Source organism: Erinaceus europaeus, chromosome 1 (genome assembly GCF_950295315.1).
Source record: "Erinaceus europaeus chromosome 1, mEriEur2.1, whole genome shotgun sequence".
In the NCBI taxonomy this organism is placed as follows: Eukaryota; Metazoa; Chordata; class Mammalia; order Eulipotyphla; family Erinaceidae; genus Erinaceus; species Erinaceus europaeus.
The window spans coordinates 147,048,404-147,067,963 of record NC_080162.1 but is presented as its reverse complement, the minus strand read 5'-3'; the positions used below and the strand labels follow the sequence as shown (position 1 = coordinate 147,067,963).

Below are 19,560 nucleotides of genomic sequence, written 5' to 3'. Positions count from 1 at the left end.
GAGACTACAGCACCAGTTAACCTTCAGAGCAATGAGGGCCAGGCTTGAATCTGGGTCTCACACATGACAAAGCAGAACACTATCCAAATGAGCTATTTCTCTGGCCCTCAAATTAAAAATTGTCTCTTCAGAATACAATGTAAGAAAATGAAATGATAGGCTGGGGAAATAGTGCTCACTACAAGAGCACCAGACTTGCATGCCAAAGGTTTCCAGTTTGATCCCTGGTACCACATAGACAGACTGAAGCTTTGGCTTGTCTGTCTTATGTGAAACTCTCTTATATATGGAACAAATAAATTTATAAAGGGGCCAGGCTTTAGCATGGTGGTTAGGCACTCACATTAAAGTGTGCAGGGACCCAGATTCAAATCCCTAGTCCCCACCTGCAGGGGGAAAGCTTCCTGAGCAGTGAAATCAGGGCTGCTGGTGTTTCTCTATCTGCTCCTCCCTTCTCAGTTTCTTTCTGTCTATATCCAATAAGTATATATATATATATATATATATATATATATATATATATATATATATATAAAGAAAAAGGAAAGAAGATATTTCCAAGACATTCAGATAAAGGATCCACCTGGAATACATAGATTGTGCCTAGTCTAAGGGTAGTAGTTTTCACCTGGGGGTCGGGCAGTAGCACATGTGCCAAGCGCAAGGACTGGTGTTAAGAATCCCAGTTCGGGGAGTTGGGCAGTAGCGCAGCGGGTTAAGCCTGGTGGCACAAAGCACAAGGACCAGCATAAGGATCCCAGTTCAAGCCCCCGGCTCCCCACCTGCAGGGGAGTCGCTTCACAGGCAGTAAAGTAGGCCTGCAAGTGTCTATCTTTCTCTCCGCCTCTCTGTCTTCCCCTCTTCATTTCTCTCTGTCCTATCCAACAACAACAACATCAATAACAACAACAATAATAACTACAACAAGAAAACAGCAAGGGCAACAAAAGAGAATGAATAAATATTTTTTTAAAAATCCCAGTTCGAACCCCCGGCTCCCCACCTACGGGGGGTGGGGAGTCGCTTCACAGGCAGTGAAGCAGGTCTGCAGGTGTCTTATCTTTCTCTCCCCCTCTCTTCCCCTCCTCTCTCCATTTCTTTGTTCTATCCAACAACAACAGCAACAACAACAGTAATGATAAACAACAAGGGCAACAAAAGGGGAAAAATAGCCTCCAGGAACAGTGGATTCGTAGTGCAGGCAGTGTGCCTCATCAGTAACCCTGGAGGCAACAACAACAAAAATGCACCTTACATGCACGAGGCCCTGAGTTTGACCATATGTCTGCCTCAGGAAAAATGTCCCATACCTCAATAAAAAGGTGGCTCATTAACCTAATTTTTTTAAACAAACAGAAGATTTAGAAGATTTGACCATTACCACTCTAACCCTGCCAAATCTTGTCTAAATGGTCAGGAGTTTAATAAACACAAAATAAGAGGTTTAATAGCAAGCAAGTATGTGAAAAAGTGTTCTGCATCCTTAAACAAGGATTAAAGGATACTTTAATTAGGAAAGTACTAATTAAAGCCGTGATGAGGTATGTATACTACAGAGCAACTAGAACAAAAATCAGCAGTTCGCAATGATGTGGAGAAGCTGAAACAATAAGACATTGGACGGGTAGGAATGAAAAGGAAGCTTGGCAGTATTTTTTTCTACCAGGTTATTACTGGGGCTTCATGCCTCCATGATTCTTCACTTCCAGTGGATTGTTTTCTGAGATAAAAAATGAGAGACAGAGAGACAGGAGAGATAAAACCACAGCAACACGCATGAAGCCTCATGATTCTCCTAGGAGTCTATGTAAGAGACGTGTTCACTCAGAGTCTTGTACATATCCGTAATATTCCATTGCTGCGGGATATCTGGAAGTAAGTCAGATATCCATCTAACTGGCGAATTAATAAATGATAGTATATTCTATAATGGAGTGCTCATTAGCAATAAAAAAAGGGATCAGCTGTTCCTTCCAGCTAGTGAACACAAAATGAATGTAACAACATGGATGAATTAAAATAAAGTCAAGTGAAGACTGGGGAAAATAGCATAGTGGTTTAAGCAACAGATTTTCATACTTGATGTACCAGACATCCCAGGTTCAATCCCTGGCACAACCATAAACCAGAATTGAGCAGTGCTCTGATTTAAAAATAAAAGTCACATTAAATAAGCTAGACATGGGGCGGGGGTAGATAACATAATGGTTATTATGCAAAGAGACTCATGCCTGAGACTTCCAAGTCCCAGGTTCAGTCCCCTGTACCACCATAAGCCAGAGCTGAGCAGTACTCTGGTTATAATCATCATCATCATCATCTAAACATGCATATACATTGTAGGAGTTCAATCACATAAAATTCTAGAAAGCAGACTGATCAGTCTGTGATAGAAAATAAACCACTGACCATCTAGGGAGGGGATGGTGACTATAAAAGGCACTAGGAAACTCAGGTGAGAGGTAAGGAAGGCAGGTGGATATTTTCATCATCTTTTTTTTAATAAGATTTGATCTATCTACTTATTCAGGAAGAATGATAGGAGAAGAGAGCAAGAACCAGACATCACTCTGCTGTATGTACTGCTGGGGACTGAACTTGAGCCTCATGCTTGAGAGTCCTGTGCTTATTTATCCATTGTGCCACCTCCCAGACCACTATTTTTCATCATCTTTAATGTTATGATTTTATATTGCAGGTATATACAAAAGTCAGTATTTATGGGCTGAGGAGATAGCATAGTGGTTATGCAAAAAGACTTTCATGCCTGAGGCACCAAAGGCCCCAGGTTCAATCCTTAGCACTGCCATAAGTCAGAGCTGAGCAGTACTCTGGTAAAAATAATAATAATAATAATAATAATAATAATACAATAAAAATAAATTAGGGAGCCAGCAGGGAGTGCACTTGGTTGAGTGCATACATTACCTTGCACAAGGAACCAAATTCAAGCCTTGGTCCCCACTTGCAGTAAAGTAGTGTTGCAGGTGTCTCTCTTTTTCTCTAATCTGTCTCCCTCTACTGTCTCAAGTTCTCTCTATCCTATCAAATAAGAAAAACACATAAATAAGTAAAATCTTTACTTCTTTAAAAATTCAGCACTTATTAATTATGCACTTTAAATATGAGCAGTTTACTGTCTGATACTTAAACCTCAAGAAATAAAACAAAGGTGGTCCAGGAGGTAGCACAGTGGATAAAGCGCTTGACCCTCAAGTGTGAGGTCCTGGGTTCAGGCCCTGGCAGCACATGTACCAGAGTAATGTCTGGTTCTTTCTCTCTCCTCCTGTCTTTCTCATCAATAAATAAGTAAAATCTTAAAAAAAAAAAAAAAAAGAGAGAGAGAGAGAAAGAAAAAAGAAAAAGAAAGAAAACAAAGGATATGTGCAACAAAATGGAAGAATCTCTCAGAAACATCCTACATAAAAGGAACGAGACATGAAAACTACCTATTATACTATCTCATTTGTAATTTGTATAAACTTTCTAGAAAAAGCAAAAAGGAGGGCAGGGGTAGATAGCATAATGGTTATGCAAAGAGACTCTCATGCCTGAGACTCCGAAGTCCCAGGTTCAATCCCCCACACCACAATAAGCCAGAGCTGTGCAGTGCTCTGGTATTTGCCTCTGTGTCTTTCTCTCTCTGCATCTCTCTCAAAAATAAAGTAAATAAAATACAAAAAATAAAATAAAATAAGAAAAAAAAAGTAAAAAAGATAAAGCCAGAAAAAAAGAGTGGTTGCCTGGTTCCAGTGTGAGAATGAAGAGTGAATGCAAGGGAAGAAGAGCAGATAGAGTGATAAAAGGGCTCTAAAATTGGGTTGTGGTGATAGCTATACAATTGTTAAAAAGTCGCTAAAGCACACCAAGATCAGTGAATTCTATATTGAGTAAGCCATACTCAATTCTCCAAAAAGCAAGAGCCAAAAAGTATCTAGCTTATTAGACTGATAATTTTAAAATGGTAATTTTTGAGGTAATATTACTTCAGTGAAGATTTTTTAATATATTTATTTATCAAGACAGAGGGTGGTGGGAGTGGTATGCAAGCATCTCTCACGGGGATAGTAGGAAATGTACTCGTGTCAGCTGTCCTATAAATCATTGTTTTTTTTCCCAATAATGATTTGAATATTTAAAATAAAATCACACACAAAAATATTCTTACATGGGACTTGCATATGTAGGGCTTTGTGTTCAATCTTTGATACTACTTATGCAAGCACTGAGTGAAGCTCTGACCTAGCCCCCCCCCCAAAAAAAAAAAGGACTTTTCAAACCAATTTTTATTTGAGCAGATTGTTGCTCACTTTGAATTCTGAACCATGTAAATTTAACATCTGTTCAAATAAATATAGTTTAAAAAAAAGAGAGAGAGACAGAGGTTGAGGGGCAAGGGAGAAAGGGAGAGAGGGAGAGGGACAGAGACCTGCAGTCCTGCTTCACCATTCATGAAGCTTTCTTTTTTTTTACCTGACCACTGTTCAGCTCTGGCTTATATGGTGGTACAGAGGATCGAGCCTGGGACTTTGGAGCCTCAGGCATGAGAGTCTGTTTGCATAGCCATATGCTATCTTCCCCCACCCTATTCATGAAGCTTTCCACCTGTTCTTCTTCTTCTTCTTCTAGCGTTTGCCCTTCTTCCGTAGCCAGTCAACAGCGTCAGGTTGAGCCTGATGTAAAGTTTCGAGACCTCCTTTCAATCTGGAAAGGTGGCAGTCGTTGACTATGTGGGTCATAGTCTGTCTGGAGCCGCAGGGGCAGTTCGGGTCTCTGGCTCCCCAGCGATGGAACATAGCGGCGCACCGGCCATGGCCTGTTCGATAGCGATTGAGGAGGGCCCAATCATAACGTGCTAGGTCAAAGCCGGGTTGACGCTTGCAGGGGTCTGTGATGAGGTGTTTGTTCTTTACCTCAGCTGACTGCCAGCTCTGTTTCCAAGAGACTGGAACAGAGAAGTTCAGTGTAGGCATAGGGGACCAGATTGGGTGACGAGACGTCAAGCGTTGGACAGGGTGGGCGAAGATATCCGCGTATATTGGCAGGTCCAGTCAAGCGTAGACGTGGGAAATGAACTTAGATGATGCCGCATCCCGACAAATATCTGGCAGGGCGATGTTGCTAAGAACTGGCAGCCATGGAACTGGGGTGGAACGGATGGTTCCAGAAATTATCCTCATGGAGGAATATAATTTGGAATCGACCAAGTGGACATGGGGGCTACGGAGCCATACTGGGGCACAGTATTCTGCAGTGGAATAGCATAATGCCAGAGATGATGATCGTAGTGTGGAAGCGCTCGCGCCCCATGAGGAGCTGGCCAGTCTTGCAATGATGTTATTCCTCGCGCCCACCTTTGCTGCAGTTTTTATGAGATGTTTGTGAAATGACAGAGTGCGATCGAGAGTAACGCCAAGATAGACTGGCTGGGCTTCATGCCGGATTCTCGTATAGCCAAGCTGCACATTAAGCTCACACGAGGCCGAGGCATGGTGTAGATGGGAAACAGATGATACCATTTTTGCAGTGCTAGGAATTAGTCGCCATTCTTTACAGTAATCAGATATCAGAGACATGTCTTTCGTGAGTGTTTCCTGGAGGATGTCGAACTTTGATGCCTGAGTTGCACAGCAGATGTCATCGGTGTAGATGAACTTCCTTGAAGAAGTTTCTGGGAGGTCATTGATGTAAATATTAAATAGCGTAGGAGCCAGAACAGAGCCCTGTAAGTGGGGACCAAGGTCTTGAACCTTGTAAATGGTAACTTGTACACTTAACCAGGTGTGCCACCACCTGGCCCCTTAGTGTAGATTTCTATGCCTGTTGTACACTTAAATTCAAAGCAAAGCAAATGTGCAATAATAGAATGATTAAGCCATTTAATTTTTGTGCAGCTATTAACAGTTGCTAACTCTGAAGTGTGGTATCACAATTTGGGTTTTTGTATCCCATAATTTGAAAGGTTGATATAAATAAAATACACTACTTTCATAAATAGGGAAAGGTCTTTTTCTTCTGTGCCTGTTTACATATTAATATGAATTCAATGCATAAGAGTTTTAAAAAAATAGAGATAAGCAGAAATGTTTACCTAACAGGTTCAAGTCCCTGGTCCTCACCTGCAGGGGAAGGCTTCATGAGTGGTGAAGCAGGGCGGTTGGTGTTTCTCTGTCTCTCTCCTTCATTATCTCCCCCTCTTGATTTCTGTTTCTATCCAATAATAGTTAAAAAAATAAATGCCCAACTAAAATTACAACCAGACACAGCCTGCTTTATAATTCTAGAATATATCCTTCTAGATATATATATGCAATTAATTTTTACAGAAATGTGATTTATACTTGTTTACTTTTTTTTTTACCCTGCTTTAAAAACAGAGGGCCAGATTAGACAACTCAGTGATAAAACACAAGACTTTCATGCCCAAGGACCTGAGTACAATCCCTAGCACATATTTGGCAGAGCTGATTGGTGTGTGCACTCTATCACTTTCAAAAATAAATAAAAAGAGGAAATTGAGACAGAATATCTAAATAATTAGAAGTTTACTAAAATACAAAAAAGAGAAAATCAGAGACCAGGTGGTGGTACAACAGTAATGCACACCTTACCGGACACAAGGACCTAGGTTCAAGGCCCTGTTTCAGTGCTTTGTGGGAGTGGGGGTGCACCTGGTCCAGTGCATGTTACCATGTGCAAGGACCTAAGTTCAAATCCCGCTCCCCACCTGAAGGAGGGGGTCAAGTGTCATGAGTGATGAAGCAGTGCCACAAGTCTCTATATCCCTTTTCTGTCTCAGTTTTTCTGTCTCTGTCCAATAGATAAATAAAATATTAAGAAACTAAACAATAAAAAAGACCCTCTTCCCCACCTGCTGGGTGGAAGTTTCATGAACATTGAAGCAATGCTACAGGTGCCTATCTCCCCTTTCAAATTCCCTGTCTATCCAAAATAAATATATAGAGAGGTAAACAGAAATATTCACCTAAAATTCAGTGTGGGGATGCTAGGCTTATGTGCCCAGGATCACACAGCTAAGTCACAGCAAGGATTTCAACTGATTTGATACGTGTGTGTGTGTGTGTGTGTGTGTGTGTGTGTGTGTGTGTGTGTGTGTGTGTGTAAAATTTTTTAGAGTGTGGGATAGAGAGCATTAATAGCTATTCAAAAATATTTTCCTGCCTGAGGCTCCACAGCCCCAGGTTCAGCCTACCACACCACTATAAGCCAGAGCTGAGCAGTGCTCTGGCACCTCTTCCCCCACTCCCCTCATTAAAACAAATATATTAAGGGGGCCAGGTGGTAATGCAGCAAGTTAAGCGCACATACTGCAAAGTGCAAGGAACGGCGTATGAATCCCAGTTCAAGTCCCTGGCTCCTCAACTGCTGGGGGGGGGGGGGGGGCGGTTGCTTTACAAGTTGTGAAGCAGGTCTGCAGGTGTCTTTCTTTCCCTCTCCTTTCTCAGTTTCTCTCTGTCCTATCCAATAACAGCAGCAGCAGTGGCAACAATAAAAATAATAACAAGGGCAACAAAAGGGAAAAATGGCCTCCAGGAGCAGTGGATTTGTACGTAGTGCAGGCACTGAGCCCCAGCGATAACCCTGGAGGGAAAAATGTGTATATATATATATATATACACATTCATATATATATGTATATATACATATATATACACATTCATATATATTCATATATATATATATATATATATATATATATATATATATATATATATGAAAACAGTGGGGGTCAGGTGTTGGCTAAGTGAATATTATAAAAAGCACAAGGACCAGTGCAAGGATCCTGGTTCAAGCCTGTGGCTCCCCACCTGCAGGGGAGAGGGGGGGGTCACTTCACAAGCAGTGAAGCAGGTTTCTAGGTGTCTGTATTTCTCTCTCCTCTTCTATCTCCCCCTTCTCTCTCAATATCAGTCTTCTCTCTGTGTCCTATCCAATAAAACAGGGATGGGAGGCACCAGGAGCAGTGGACTCGTAGTGCCAGCACTGAGCCCCAGCAATAACCCTGGAGGCAAAAAAAAAACAAAAAAAACCAGCTACCAAAAGTGGTAAAGACACCAAGACCAAGGATGACCCTGGTGGCAACAAAAAAAATGATTAAGATAAAAGAGAAACTAATGGCAACTACAGAGAATAATTAGTCAAGCAAGTCTTTTCTGCTTGTACTTGTGTTCAGAGAAGGTGGCAGAGAAAGGAGAGGCCAGAGGGATGCGTGCAGAAATGCAGATGAGAAGTCAGGAGGAAAGATGCAGAGGCCAGCTGTAGTGAAATCTGACCAGTGTGCATGAGAGGCCTCTGTTGCACATGGCTCGAGTTGTGGGAGATTGGATCAGGCCTACACAGCACCTGCAGGAGATGAGATGAGGCCCAGAGGGGAGAGAAGGTGGCCATCCGCAGTTTGCGGGGTAAGCGCTGGAATGTCAGCAAAGGGAGGCTGTAGGAGTTACTAGCTGACTGGTGTGGCCAAGACAAGTCGAGACGCTAAATCCCAAGGCTACATAGTTTGGGGCTTCATCTTCCAAAGAATTAGAGAGATAAGCCAGAGTGAGTTAAACCATCAGACAGAAGTGACCAGAATGAAATATTAGAAAGGGAAGACTATGGTACCATGAGAAGAGCAGAGGAGCAGGAGTCGGACAGATCTGGTTCCACCTCCATTTACCAGCTGGGCAGGTTACCCGACTCCTCAAGCTCAGTTTCAGAAGGTACCAGCAAGCTACCTTCCAAAGTGATTGTGAGAACCTAAGATAATATATATATGTACACACACCTGTCACACAGTGGATGCCTGATAAATAGTAGCTGTCCCTACTTCTGTGTGGCAGAGATTAAATACAGTATCATGGTAAAAAGTTCAGAATTTGGAGCTAGATCAACCTAATCAATTGAAATCCTTGCTGTCACTTAGCCATGTCATCCCACGTCCATAAGTCCACCACCCCCACACCCCCTCACTATGAGGATTCTGCCTGTGGAGCTGTGAGCTTTAACTGAAACAACATATATATTACCCGTATCCTCTGCCCTCGGGCAGTGTACCTGTCTAATCAATAAACAGTGGTTATGAAAACTCCCACTTTTCAAATTCTGGCCACATCACATCTCTCTCAACTATAATTCAACCATCTACCTTGTCCTCATTATTCCCAGAAATGTGACCAGTGCACAGAAAATCCCTATTGTGTGAATTGTAGGATTGTGCTTAAGATTAGAGATAATGTATCAGATATTTGAGCCTGGCATAGATATACCAGTAGAAGAATAAATTATTATTAAAATAAAAATAGATACCAAGAAAGGGCTGACAGAACAACTGCCAGAATAGTGTGCTGCTTTGCCTTGTGCACGACCCAGATCCTAGCCCAGCCATGTGATTTCTTCCACTCTGCCTGTCTGAAAAGTTATCCCAGAGTAGCAAGGCCCCAGTGATGACCAAACACAAAACAACAACAACACACATACACTCGCACACAGAAAAAAATGGAACTATACGTCTGTCTTTCCATTAAAATGGGGGAAGTCGGGAGTCAGGCGGTAGGCGCAGCGGGTTAAGCGCACATGACACAAAGTGCAAGGAACAAGTAAGGATCCCGGTTTGAGCCCCCAGTTCCCCCCCTGCAGGGGAGTCGCTTTACAGGCAGTGAAGCAGGTCTGCAGGTGTCTGTCTTTCTCTCCCCCTCTCTGTCTTCCCCTCCTCTCTCCATTTCTCTCTGTCCTATCTAATGACATCAATGACAACAATGAAAAACAACAAGGGCAACTAAAAGGGAAAATAAATCAATATAAAAAAAATTTTTTAAATGGGGAAAGTGGGAGTCAGGCGGTAGCACAGTGGGTTAAGCGCAAGGACAGGCGTAAGGATCCCTGTTTGAGCCCCCCGGCTCCCCACCTGCAGGGGAGTCGCTTCACAAGCAGTAAAGCAGGTGTCTATCTTTCTCTCCTCTTTGTCTTCCCCTCCTCTCTCCATTTCTCTGTCCTATCCAACAACAATGACATCAGTAACAACAATAGTAATAACTACAACAACAATTAAAAAAAGGGAAAATAAATAAATAAAAACATAGTCCAGAGGTAAAGCAGCTTGGGAGGTGATACAGTGGCTGAGCTTTGGACATAAAGCACAAGACCCTGAGCTTGATTCCTGGCATCACGTGTGTCAGAGTTCTTTCTCTATTCTGGTTCTTTCTCATCCTCGTTCTCTGTCTCATTAATAAATGAAATCCTTATATGGAAAACTGGGAAGTGTTATGCATGTACAAACTATTGTATTTACTATTGAATGTAAAACATTAATTCCCCAATAAAGAAATTAAAAATTAAATTAAATTAAAAATTAAAAAAATAAATGAAATCTTGAAAAATGGCAAAGGTAAAACCACCACTTTTATTTCTAAAGCATGATAGACTACAAATTACAGAGAATGGTCACCATTTTGGACTCTACTGAATCTACATCTATTCATACAAGCCTTGTATCAAATATTCTATCCCTTTGTAAATAATCAGGGTTCCGAAAATGGAACCAAACTGTCACTTTCAGGCAACATCCTGTCACATTACTGTCAGGCCATGCAGACGCCAGCTATCATTCCTGCTCACTCCAGCTGTCACACTTCCACCCCAGGAATCTGCATAGTCAACATTAATACTTTTGTCCAGAAATTGCTCATCTGATACAGAAAATTCAGGAAAACAGGTTTCATACATTTTTTTAGGTGGAGCTAGGGGTCTACCCAATTAGCTGTCTCTCTGGCCTAGAAAACAGGATTCTAAAGGCAGTGGTATTGTGAGCAAAAATACATAAAGGGGGGGCACGGACAATGGCAAATCAGGTTAAATGCTCACATTACAGTGCATAAGGACTCAGGTTCAAGCCCCCCGCTCCCCACCGACAGAGGGAAAGCTTCACAAGTGGTGAAGCAGGTCTACAGATGTGTATCTTTCTCTTCCCCTTTTCTCTGTCCTGTCCAGCAACAGCAATAATATCGATAAACAACAAGGGCAACAAAAAAGACTTATTTTACTCATTCTATTAGAGACAGAAAGAGGAGGGAGAAATGAGAACAACACTTTGGCTAAATGGTGTCAGGAATCAAATCTGTGAGGTCCTTCCAACTCCCAAACTTTAACCCCTGCACCACCTCCCCGACTACTGCATAAAGTACTGTTAGTCCTTATGCTAACAATACTATGTTTAATAATTTGTGCTTAAGTTGATGACTAGATTTTTCTAATGAACTGTTTATGAACCCTTAGGGGTAATACTTTTCAACCCTTCTCAAAAATGGCCAGTTAAATTAAGGCAGTGTCTCAAAAAAGTCTTCACTTGAGTTCAGAAGAGCTCTAGTGGCCTATAAGACCTGAAGTTGTTGTTCAGTAAGAATCAACATATACTCCCAGGGGTTCCCAGAGAGCATAAAGTATGACTGAAGAGTTCTCACAGAGTTGCAGCTGACCTCTACACCTTCACCACTTTACTGACTCCAGCCTAGAACTCAGCACACCAAGATAAGACTTCACTTCTCTTTCTTCCTTAATGCAGTTCTGGTAAATGACCCCAGAGCCTCACATGCCTGTGATACCACTGAACTGCCTCCAGCCAGATATGCTTTTTGTTGGTTTTTTTTTATCCCCTTCAGGGTTATCACTGGGGCCCATTGCCTGCACTACAAATCCACTGCTCCTGAAGGCTATTTTTCTCATTTTATTGCCCTTGTTGGTTAGCTGTTGTTGTTTGGATAGGACAGAGAAATTGAGAGAAAGATAAGACACCTGCAGACCTGCTTCATGGCTTGCAAAGCGACCCCCCTGCAGGTGGGGAGCTGGGGACTGGAACCAATCCCTACACCCGTGTTGCACTTTGTGCCAAGTGCGTTTAACCTGCTGTGCCCAGCTCCGCCCCCCCCCATATGCATTTTTAAGGGATAGATACCAAAATACCACTCTGCCATCTAAGGAGTTCTCCCTGGTGTTGTGCTTGGTGTGCACATGTGGTTGGTGTTGGAGACTGAGCCCAGGACCTGTTACCTGCAGATCACTTTTCATTTAGTTTTTTTTTTTTTTCTTTTTTTATCAGAGCACTTCTCTATTCTGGTTCATGGTGGTGTAGGGAGATTGAACCTGGGACATTGGAGCCTCAGGCATGAGTCTTTTTGCATAACCATTATGCTATCTACCCCCACAGCAATTCATTTTCACACCTCGTAACAGTTAATTTTCCAAAGAAAATGAACACATTAGATTGCTGGGCTGGTGTAGTGGCTCTGCCTGTGGATTCTGAGAAAATTAACGCATTACAAAGTGAACACTTTACAGTCAGGTGGGAGATTACAGGCGTTTAATTATATAATTATGAAGGAAACAGGGCACACCAATAATGGAGGTCGGGGGCTGCAAGTGCTGAAGGGATAACTTTTTTTTTAATATTTATTTTATTTATTGCCTTTTGTTGCCCTTGTTGTTTTATTGTTGTAGTTATTATTGTTGTTGTCGTTGTTGGATAGGACAGAGAGAAATGGAGAGAGGAGGGGAAGACAGAGAGGAGGAGAGAAAGATAGACACCTGCAGACCTGCTTCACCGCCTGTGAAGCGACTCCCCTGCAGGTGGGGAGCCGGGGTTTGAACCAGGATCCTTATGCCGGTCCTTGTGCTTTGCGCCACCTGTGCTTAACCCGCTGCACTACCACCCGACTCCCTGGGATAACTTTTCTTTAGGGATGAGATATTGAGAAGGAAACAGTTATACAAAAAGCAGGGAGCAAAAATATCCTAGACAAGAGGAAATCTTCACAATGGCTCCAAGGCAGGATACTGTATAGGACCTTTTAAAAGGCCAGTATAGCGGGAATGCACACAGGGAAACAGGGCTGCAAAAGTCGGTAGGAACCAGATCGTGCAGTCCTAGAGAAGCTACTGAACAAGAGTGCGACAAGAAAGCGCTAGAGCCCCACTAAGGTTGATTGAAGCTTACTCTGCTTATAGTGGTAGAGATTCTAAAATAGAAGCAGGTAGGTGCACCAAGACACCATTAGACATGTGCACAAGAGCGAGTAGTAAATAGTATCAAGCACCTTTTTATGGCATCTCAGAGTAAACAGTGCACACAAGTCAGCCAAATGAAGAACACTGCAGACTACTGAAAAAACATGTACATTAAAGCCCTAAGGCCAAAACCTATCTGGACACAGCAGTCTGGGGTGGCAGTAACAAAGGGTGTGCACCAAGGGTGAAGAGAAGCCGTTTGTAGTGATAGACAGCTCTGTACCCTGTGGTACACCACAACTTGATAGGACAGGAGAGAAACTTGGGAGTAGTTAGGTTTCTGGCTTTGAGTGGTGCCACTTATGAACATGGAAAGCAGAGATGTGTGTGTGGCGGGGGTAGCATAATGGTTATGCAGACTTGACAACTACAGAATGGTTTCACTCATATGCTGAGTATGGTATGAGTATACAAATGTGGAAAAAAAAAAAAAGTCAGCCTATTTCCAAGACTCTGGAAGAACTATAGTGGTTATCTGTGGGGCCAGGGGTGGAGACACAGACCTTTGGTGATGGGAGTGGTGGAAAAAAGAATTTTTAAGTGGTCTGGGAGAGGCACAATGGATAAAGCACTGGATTCATTCTCAAGCATGAGATCCTACCTAGTTCAGTCTCTCCAAGCAGCACATGGACCAGAGTGATAACTGGTTCTTTCTCTCCTATCTTTCTCATGAATAAGTAAATAAAATCTTTAAAAAATGTTTGATTTTTAAAAAGGGGGCACCCCTGCAGGTGGGGAGCAGGGTCTTAAACCCTGGTCCTTGCACATGGTAACATGTATATTTAATTGGGTGCATCACCACCATCCAGCCCCATGTATAAAGAGCTAGTTGGTGGGCAGGTCAACACTGGAAGAGGCTGAAGCTGGACTTGTAAATGACCAGTGGTGAATAACCATGGGAAAGACTAACTGCCCAGTGGGAGTACAAACTGAGGCCTGCCTTGTGAGCCCGAGGATGCACGGGCACCAAGGGGAGAGTCAGAACAGAGCATTCAGCAGCCACACATGGGCTTGAAAGGAGCCTTGCTGTTGGAAGGTGTTGCCTGGCATGTTTATCGGCTCAGTGCTTTTTTTTTTTTTTTTAACATACAGTAAGAGTCTAGAGGAGAGAGAAGACACTGCAACACCGCTTTTGTAGCTTCTCTCCTGTAAGCCTTTCCATAAGGTGGCCGGGGGCTTTAACCTGAATCCTTTGCACATGGTAATATCTACTGATTTGGGTCAAATTCATTACTGGAAATATTTGTGGAATGAAGCTAGAGATGGGGAAAAACACTTTTTTTTTTTAAGGCATGTGTTTTTATTTTTTGGCTAGAAACAGAAATTGAGGTGTAAGGGAAAGACAGATACCTGCAGCAGTTTCACTGCTTGTGAAGCTTCCCTTCTTCAGGTGGGGATCAGTGCCTTAAACTTGGGACCTTGAGCATAGTAGCATGTGCACTCAAAATAGGTGTGCCACCACCCAGCCCCAAAACATACTCTATGAAGGAACGTGTCCATAAATGACATACAAAAACTATGTTAGGTGTTAGGTGTGGCCATCATGGCCAGCAGCACTCTCCACCAGAGAGAACTTTCCCCAAGAGTTCAGACTCTCTCACCTCCTCCCCATGTAAGGACTTACTGTTCTCTGCTAAATTGAAGAAACTGATGCAAGGAGATTAATTAAATGACCAGTGAACTTGCAAGCCCATGCTTCAGGGCTAAACTACTTGCCCATCTTCTCAATAGTCTCCATTATTTGCTGAATGTGTCACAATTCAGGCTTAATTCTAAGGTATCTTTTTATCTTCTTGAGACATGTGAGGCGCTTAGAGCTTATAGACACAATTTTGGGCACCCGTCTTCTACTCTGACACAGCCCTGCTAGATTTTTTTCTTTCTTGAAGAATTTGTACTGGGGGTTGGGCAGTATAGCACACTAGCTTAAGTGCACATTGTATGAAGCACAAAGACCCAAACCAGGATCCTGGTTCAAGGCCCCAGTTCCCCACCTGCAGGGGGTGCTGCCTCCCAAGTGGTGAAGTACATCTACAGGTGTCTCTTTTCCTCTCTCTTCTCAATTTCTGTCCTATCCAATGAAATGGAAAAAAAATGGCTACCAAGAGCAGTGGATTTGTTGTGCTGGCACTGAGCCCCAGTGATAACCCTGGAGGCAAAGAAAAAAAAATTTTTTTAATTGTACCCAGAAGTGGAGGCTCTACCATCCATCACCCCAGTTTCACTTCCATTAAAGAGGTTACCCTCCCTGCTTCCGCCCACATTCAGCATATACCAGTTTACATCAAAGTTTCAAGAACAGAAATTAAGTATGGAATGGAGTATTTCTGCACAGTAATTAAGATGCAAATTTCTGATAGGATTACAAGCTGGTACTCCAGGCATCAGCTAGGTAAAAACAAAAACAAAAAAAAAAGCTCTCTACCCCATTCAAAATGCTTTTAAGTAAAACAGGCACCACCTATTGGGTATTCCTATCTCAGCATGTTTTCCTCACTAGCCAGCATTGGTACAAAAAAAACTCTATATCCAAAAATGTCTGCATAGAAGTGGAAGATCTCTCCAAAGAGCAGCAAGGTCAAACTGGTGGTGCCAAATGCTCTAAAAAATTTTAATTTATCGTGTAAATTTTCCTGGACTCAGTTGTAGCCTCAAAATAATACTTCCATATAGCTATTAATGTGCAAGATATAAAATTATCTTTGCCTAAACCCACCTTCTGGGGTAGTCTAGGAGATAGGGGACTTAGAGTATGCCAGTAACCTCAGCAGGGGAGTGAGCAAAGATGTTGTGGAGTTCTGCAAATGGAAGGAAATCCAGATGGGCCAGTCTGTTCTGTGTACATGCTTACACTCCCAAATGTACTTAGATGCTACAAAGCAATTTTTAGTAGTTCATATAGTTTCCATCCTGCCTAACATAGCATCCATCATACAAAGTGTCCTTATTCCCACGCAAGGGCCCTGGGTTTGTTGCTTTTAAAAAATTTTTATTTTCCCTTTTTATTGTTATAATTACTGTTGTCGTTGTTAGATAGGACAGAAGAGGGGAAGACAGAGGGGAAAAGACAGACACCTGCAGACCTGCTTCACAGCCTGTGAAGTGACTCCCTTGCAGTGGGAGTCGGGGGCTTGAACTGGGATCCTTATGCTGATCCTTGTGCTTCGCGCCATGTGCACTTAACCACCACCACCAACACCCCGGGGCTCTGAAAGAAACTTTAAGCATTAATGTGTAGCTAGAAATCAGCAACTTCAATTTTTGGGGATTTTTCTTTCAGCTCCTTTGAAGACTATGAAACGGAGGAATCTGCCCCTCTCTCTGAAATTGGAAAAAAAGATAATAAAACAATCACTTCAAGTTTCTCCGAGAAATCTGGAAAGCTCCAGTCAGTGGATGAAGAGTAGTCAGTGTCTACATGGAAATCTGTATTTGCAACATTTTCCTTGTGAAGAGACACTCTGGTTTATATACTGCTTTTTAAAGTTCTGTTTCTGCAAGTGTATCTGCACTAGGAACTTTTGGAACAACAGATTTGGATACACAGACTCAATTTAGGAGATTGCTCCAATTTGCACTTATTATCTTTACAAAGTTTTTCCTGAGAAGTAAATATGATATACATCACCTACCAAAGTCTAAAAAGAACCAGCACTCTTCACCCCTGAATGTACCAAGGGCACCTTGAGGACAGCGCCAAGCAGTTCTCTGCACAAAAACGGTTGTTTCTGTTGTTCAGCATCTGTAAGGCCTCACAAGGTCCCTTTGGAGTTTGAAGGAAAATTCACTTACAAAAAAAACTTGTTAAAAAATTTGGATCTTGAAAAAGGGCCTTCTGACTTAGCCCTAGTTAATAAAAGCACTGCCAAAACATCTCAGAGACTTAAGTGTACTGGAGTTCAAAGATCTTGCACTTGGTAATTTCATAACCTGCCTAACTAGCCACTTTACATCCTCAGGTAACATAACCACTGGGTCTTCCAGCCTTGCTGGCAAGCTCTGAATCCCTTCCCATCCTGACTGTGGATCATATGTAAAGTCTGAAGAACCTTTTTAAATGATGACAATAAGTATAGAACTCGACTCATACTTGGGAGAAAATACTAACTCATTTTACATTTATATGGGATTATTAATGCTATCTAAACATTATTCATGTTGAAAAGAAACTTATTCCAATTATTCTGACCACCTCCATATTTACCACAAAGTGGAAGAAAACATGACACTACCATAGAGAAAGCAATTTCATGGGTACCCTAACAGTAGATAAATTCATTACAAAATGTTTCATTCAAAAAAACCACAATGCAAAATCCTTAAAGATAAAATTGAAGAGGAAGGAAATTTCTGATCATATATTTTTTCCCCACTAGGATTATCATGAGCTCGGTACCTGCATGACAAATCCACCACTCCCGGCAGCCATTTTTTTCTTTTGTCCCCTATTTTATTTGGTAGGACAGAGACAAAGTTGAGAGGGGAAGAGAACACAGGGTAAGCACCTGCAGACCTATTTCACTGTCTGCAAAGCATCCCCCCTACAACTGTGAAGTGGGGGCTTGAACCCAGGTCCTTGCACATGGTAGTGTAAGCTCAACTATCACCCAGCTTCCATGAACCTCTTCATTAACATGCCATTTCCTTTTATGACCAGAAATAGGAATGTACATAAACACCATTTCCACCAAAAGACTGTCCCATCCCATCCTCCCCACCCCCCATGATGCCGAACATCCACACTCACGCTCAACCCAGGGTTAACTTTGGTGCCCTACTCCAAATGCATTAACATGCATTTCTATCAGTGCTGTTTCCCTTCCCCGCCCATTTCTGTTTTCCTTTCTTTAAGTTCTGAAATGTCAACTGTCCCTTCTCAACACACCATGGCTCCCTGCTGATGTTAAGGCCAGACCCTGAAATAATCAATCCTTGGGCTATGGCAAAGAGAATTTAGAAAATGCACCATCAGCTGGTGTAGTGATGTTAGCAAGTCTAGCAAACTTTCCACTCAAGTATCCTCCCAACTTATTTTACCTTCCTGGTTAGTATCAGCACTCATTTTCCACTGAACTGTTAACAGAAAATGATAACCTTTAAAACAAAGTATCTAATAGTTCATAAAGAACTAAGTTTTAATGTATCTATTTAGAATAAACACTACAAGTAATATATTTAATACTGGTAAATTAGGATTTAAAATACCTTCTATACACCCAACTTTTACCAGTGAAGGGAAACAATTTTCTCAAAAAAAGTATGGTACTAGATAGGGCTTAAATATTATACTATCTATAATGATCTAAACTATTTCCAAGAATCAACAAAAGTAAAATTCAGTTTTTCAACATTTTTTTTCCTTTTTACTGATTTGGCTTTGATTTATCTTGTTCCTCATTGAAGTCCTCCTGCTTTCTCTTTACTCAGTATTTGGTTTAAAATTGCTGTGGGGTGTGTGCAAAATAAAAATGGTTATGTAAAAAGATTTTCATGCCCAGGGCTCCAAAAGCCCAAGGTTCAACCCCCAGCACTACCATAAGCCAAAGCTGAGCAGTGCCCTGGTTAAAAAAGAATTGAAGATGATTATGAAAGTATAAGCTACTAGTACCATTCCATTTAAAATGACTAAGTTACCCAGAGTATAATCATACTTCCAGACTTAAGGATTTGTTTCACTGTACTCCTTAGAGGTGAATGTAAGAAATGTAAAATCTGAGAAACTAGGATGGCATTTATTTGATTTTCTAGAAAAGATCATGCTAAGTATAACCACTACTGCCCAGCTGGAAAATTCAAGTTGCCAATACAGTCCCTTTGTAAAAGTTGAAACTTGCTGTGGTCTTAACAATACTCTATTAAAAAAAAGTTCATAACATACCATTAATTGCTAAGGTAATCAAACTAGTAAGATTCTGTGTATGTTCCCTGCATCTTACCTATGTAATTGTGTACTGTTCAAAGTATTTATAAAACTAGATCAACTGAGGCAAGTTATTTGCTCAACTTTCAGAAATATTAAAGTGTGTTTGGGTGGAGATGCCTGCATGATTTAAGTTTTGTTTTTGCTTTTCCTTTTTTGTAAAACTAAATAAAGTTGCCAAATATGAATCATGTTCACTGAAAAATAATCACACTACATGCCTTTTATTTTAATCGTATTTTGTAACTCATTTTAAAGAGTTAAAAGCTTGAGTTTCTAAGAGTAACTTCTCAAACCCCTATGAAAACTATAAAGATGTGAAATACTTCATATACTGAGAAGTGACTTCCTCTCAAAATACACCAAGGTTTGGGATTAAAGGTGTCCCAGGAATCCAAGAGGACTTCAGCTCTAATTTTTTTTCATGTCATCAGCAAGGCTTCACTTTTTCAGATAGGGGCAAAGTCGGGGGTGGGGGCAGCCAGGCAGAGGTAGGTATGTTTAACTGTGTGTTATAAAAGACCACAAAACCAAGGCTTCTTGTGATGTGCATGTGTGTATGGGGAGGGAGGGTTTGCTGG

General features: G+C 41.6%; 1 protein-coding gene across 7 annotated transcripts in view; it reads left to right on the top strand.

Moving 5' to 3' along the window:
• The window catches only part of PPP2R3A (protein phosphatase 2 regulatory subunit B''alpha), a 182,191-nt gene extending 163,024 nt beyond the window's left edge, over window positions 1-19,167 (top strand). For 6 of the 7 annotated variants that reach the window (XM_060196892.1, XM_060196895.1, XM_060196886.1 and 3 more), the window contains one exon: window positions 16,340-19,167. In XM_060196892.1, coding sequence (XP_060052875.1) covers window positions 16,340-16,466 — 127 coding nt within the window. In that variant the 3' untranslated portion in view covers window positions 16,467-19,167. The remainder of the gene's footprint in view (window positions 1-16,339) is intronic. The other variant, XM_060196893.1, reaches the window with a different exon arrangement.
• Window positions 19,168-19,560: the final 393 nt, after the last annotated feature.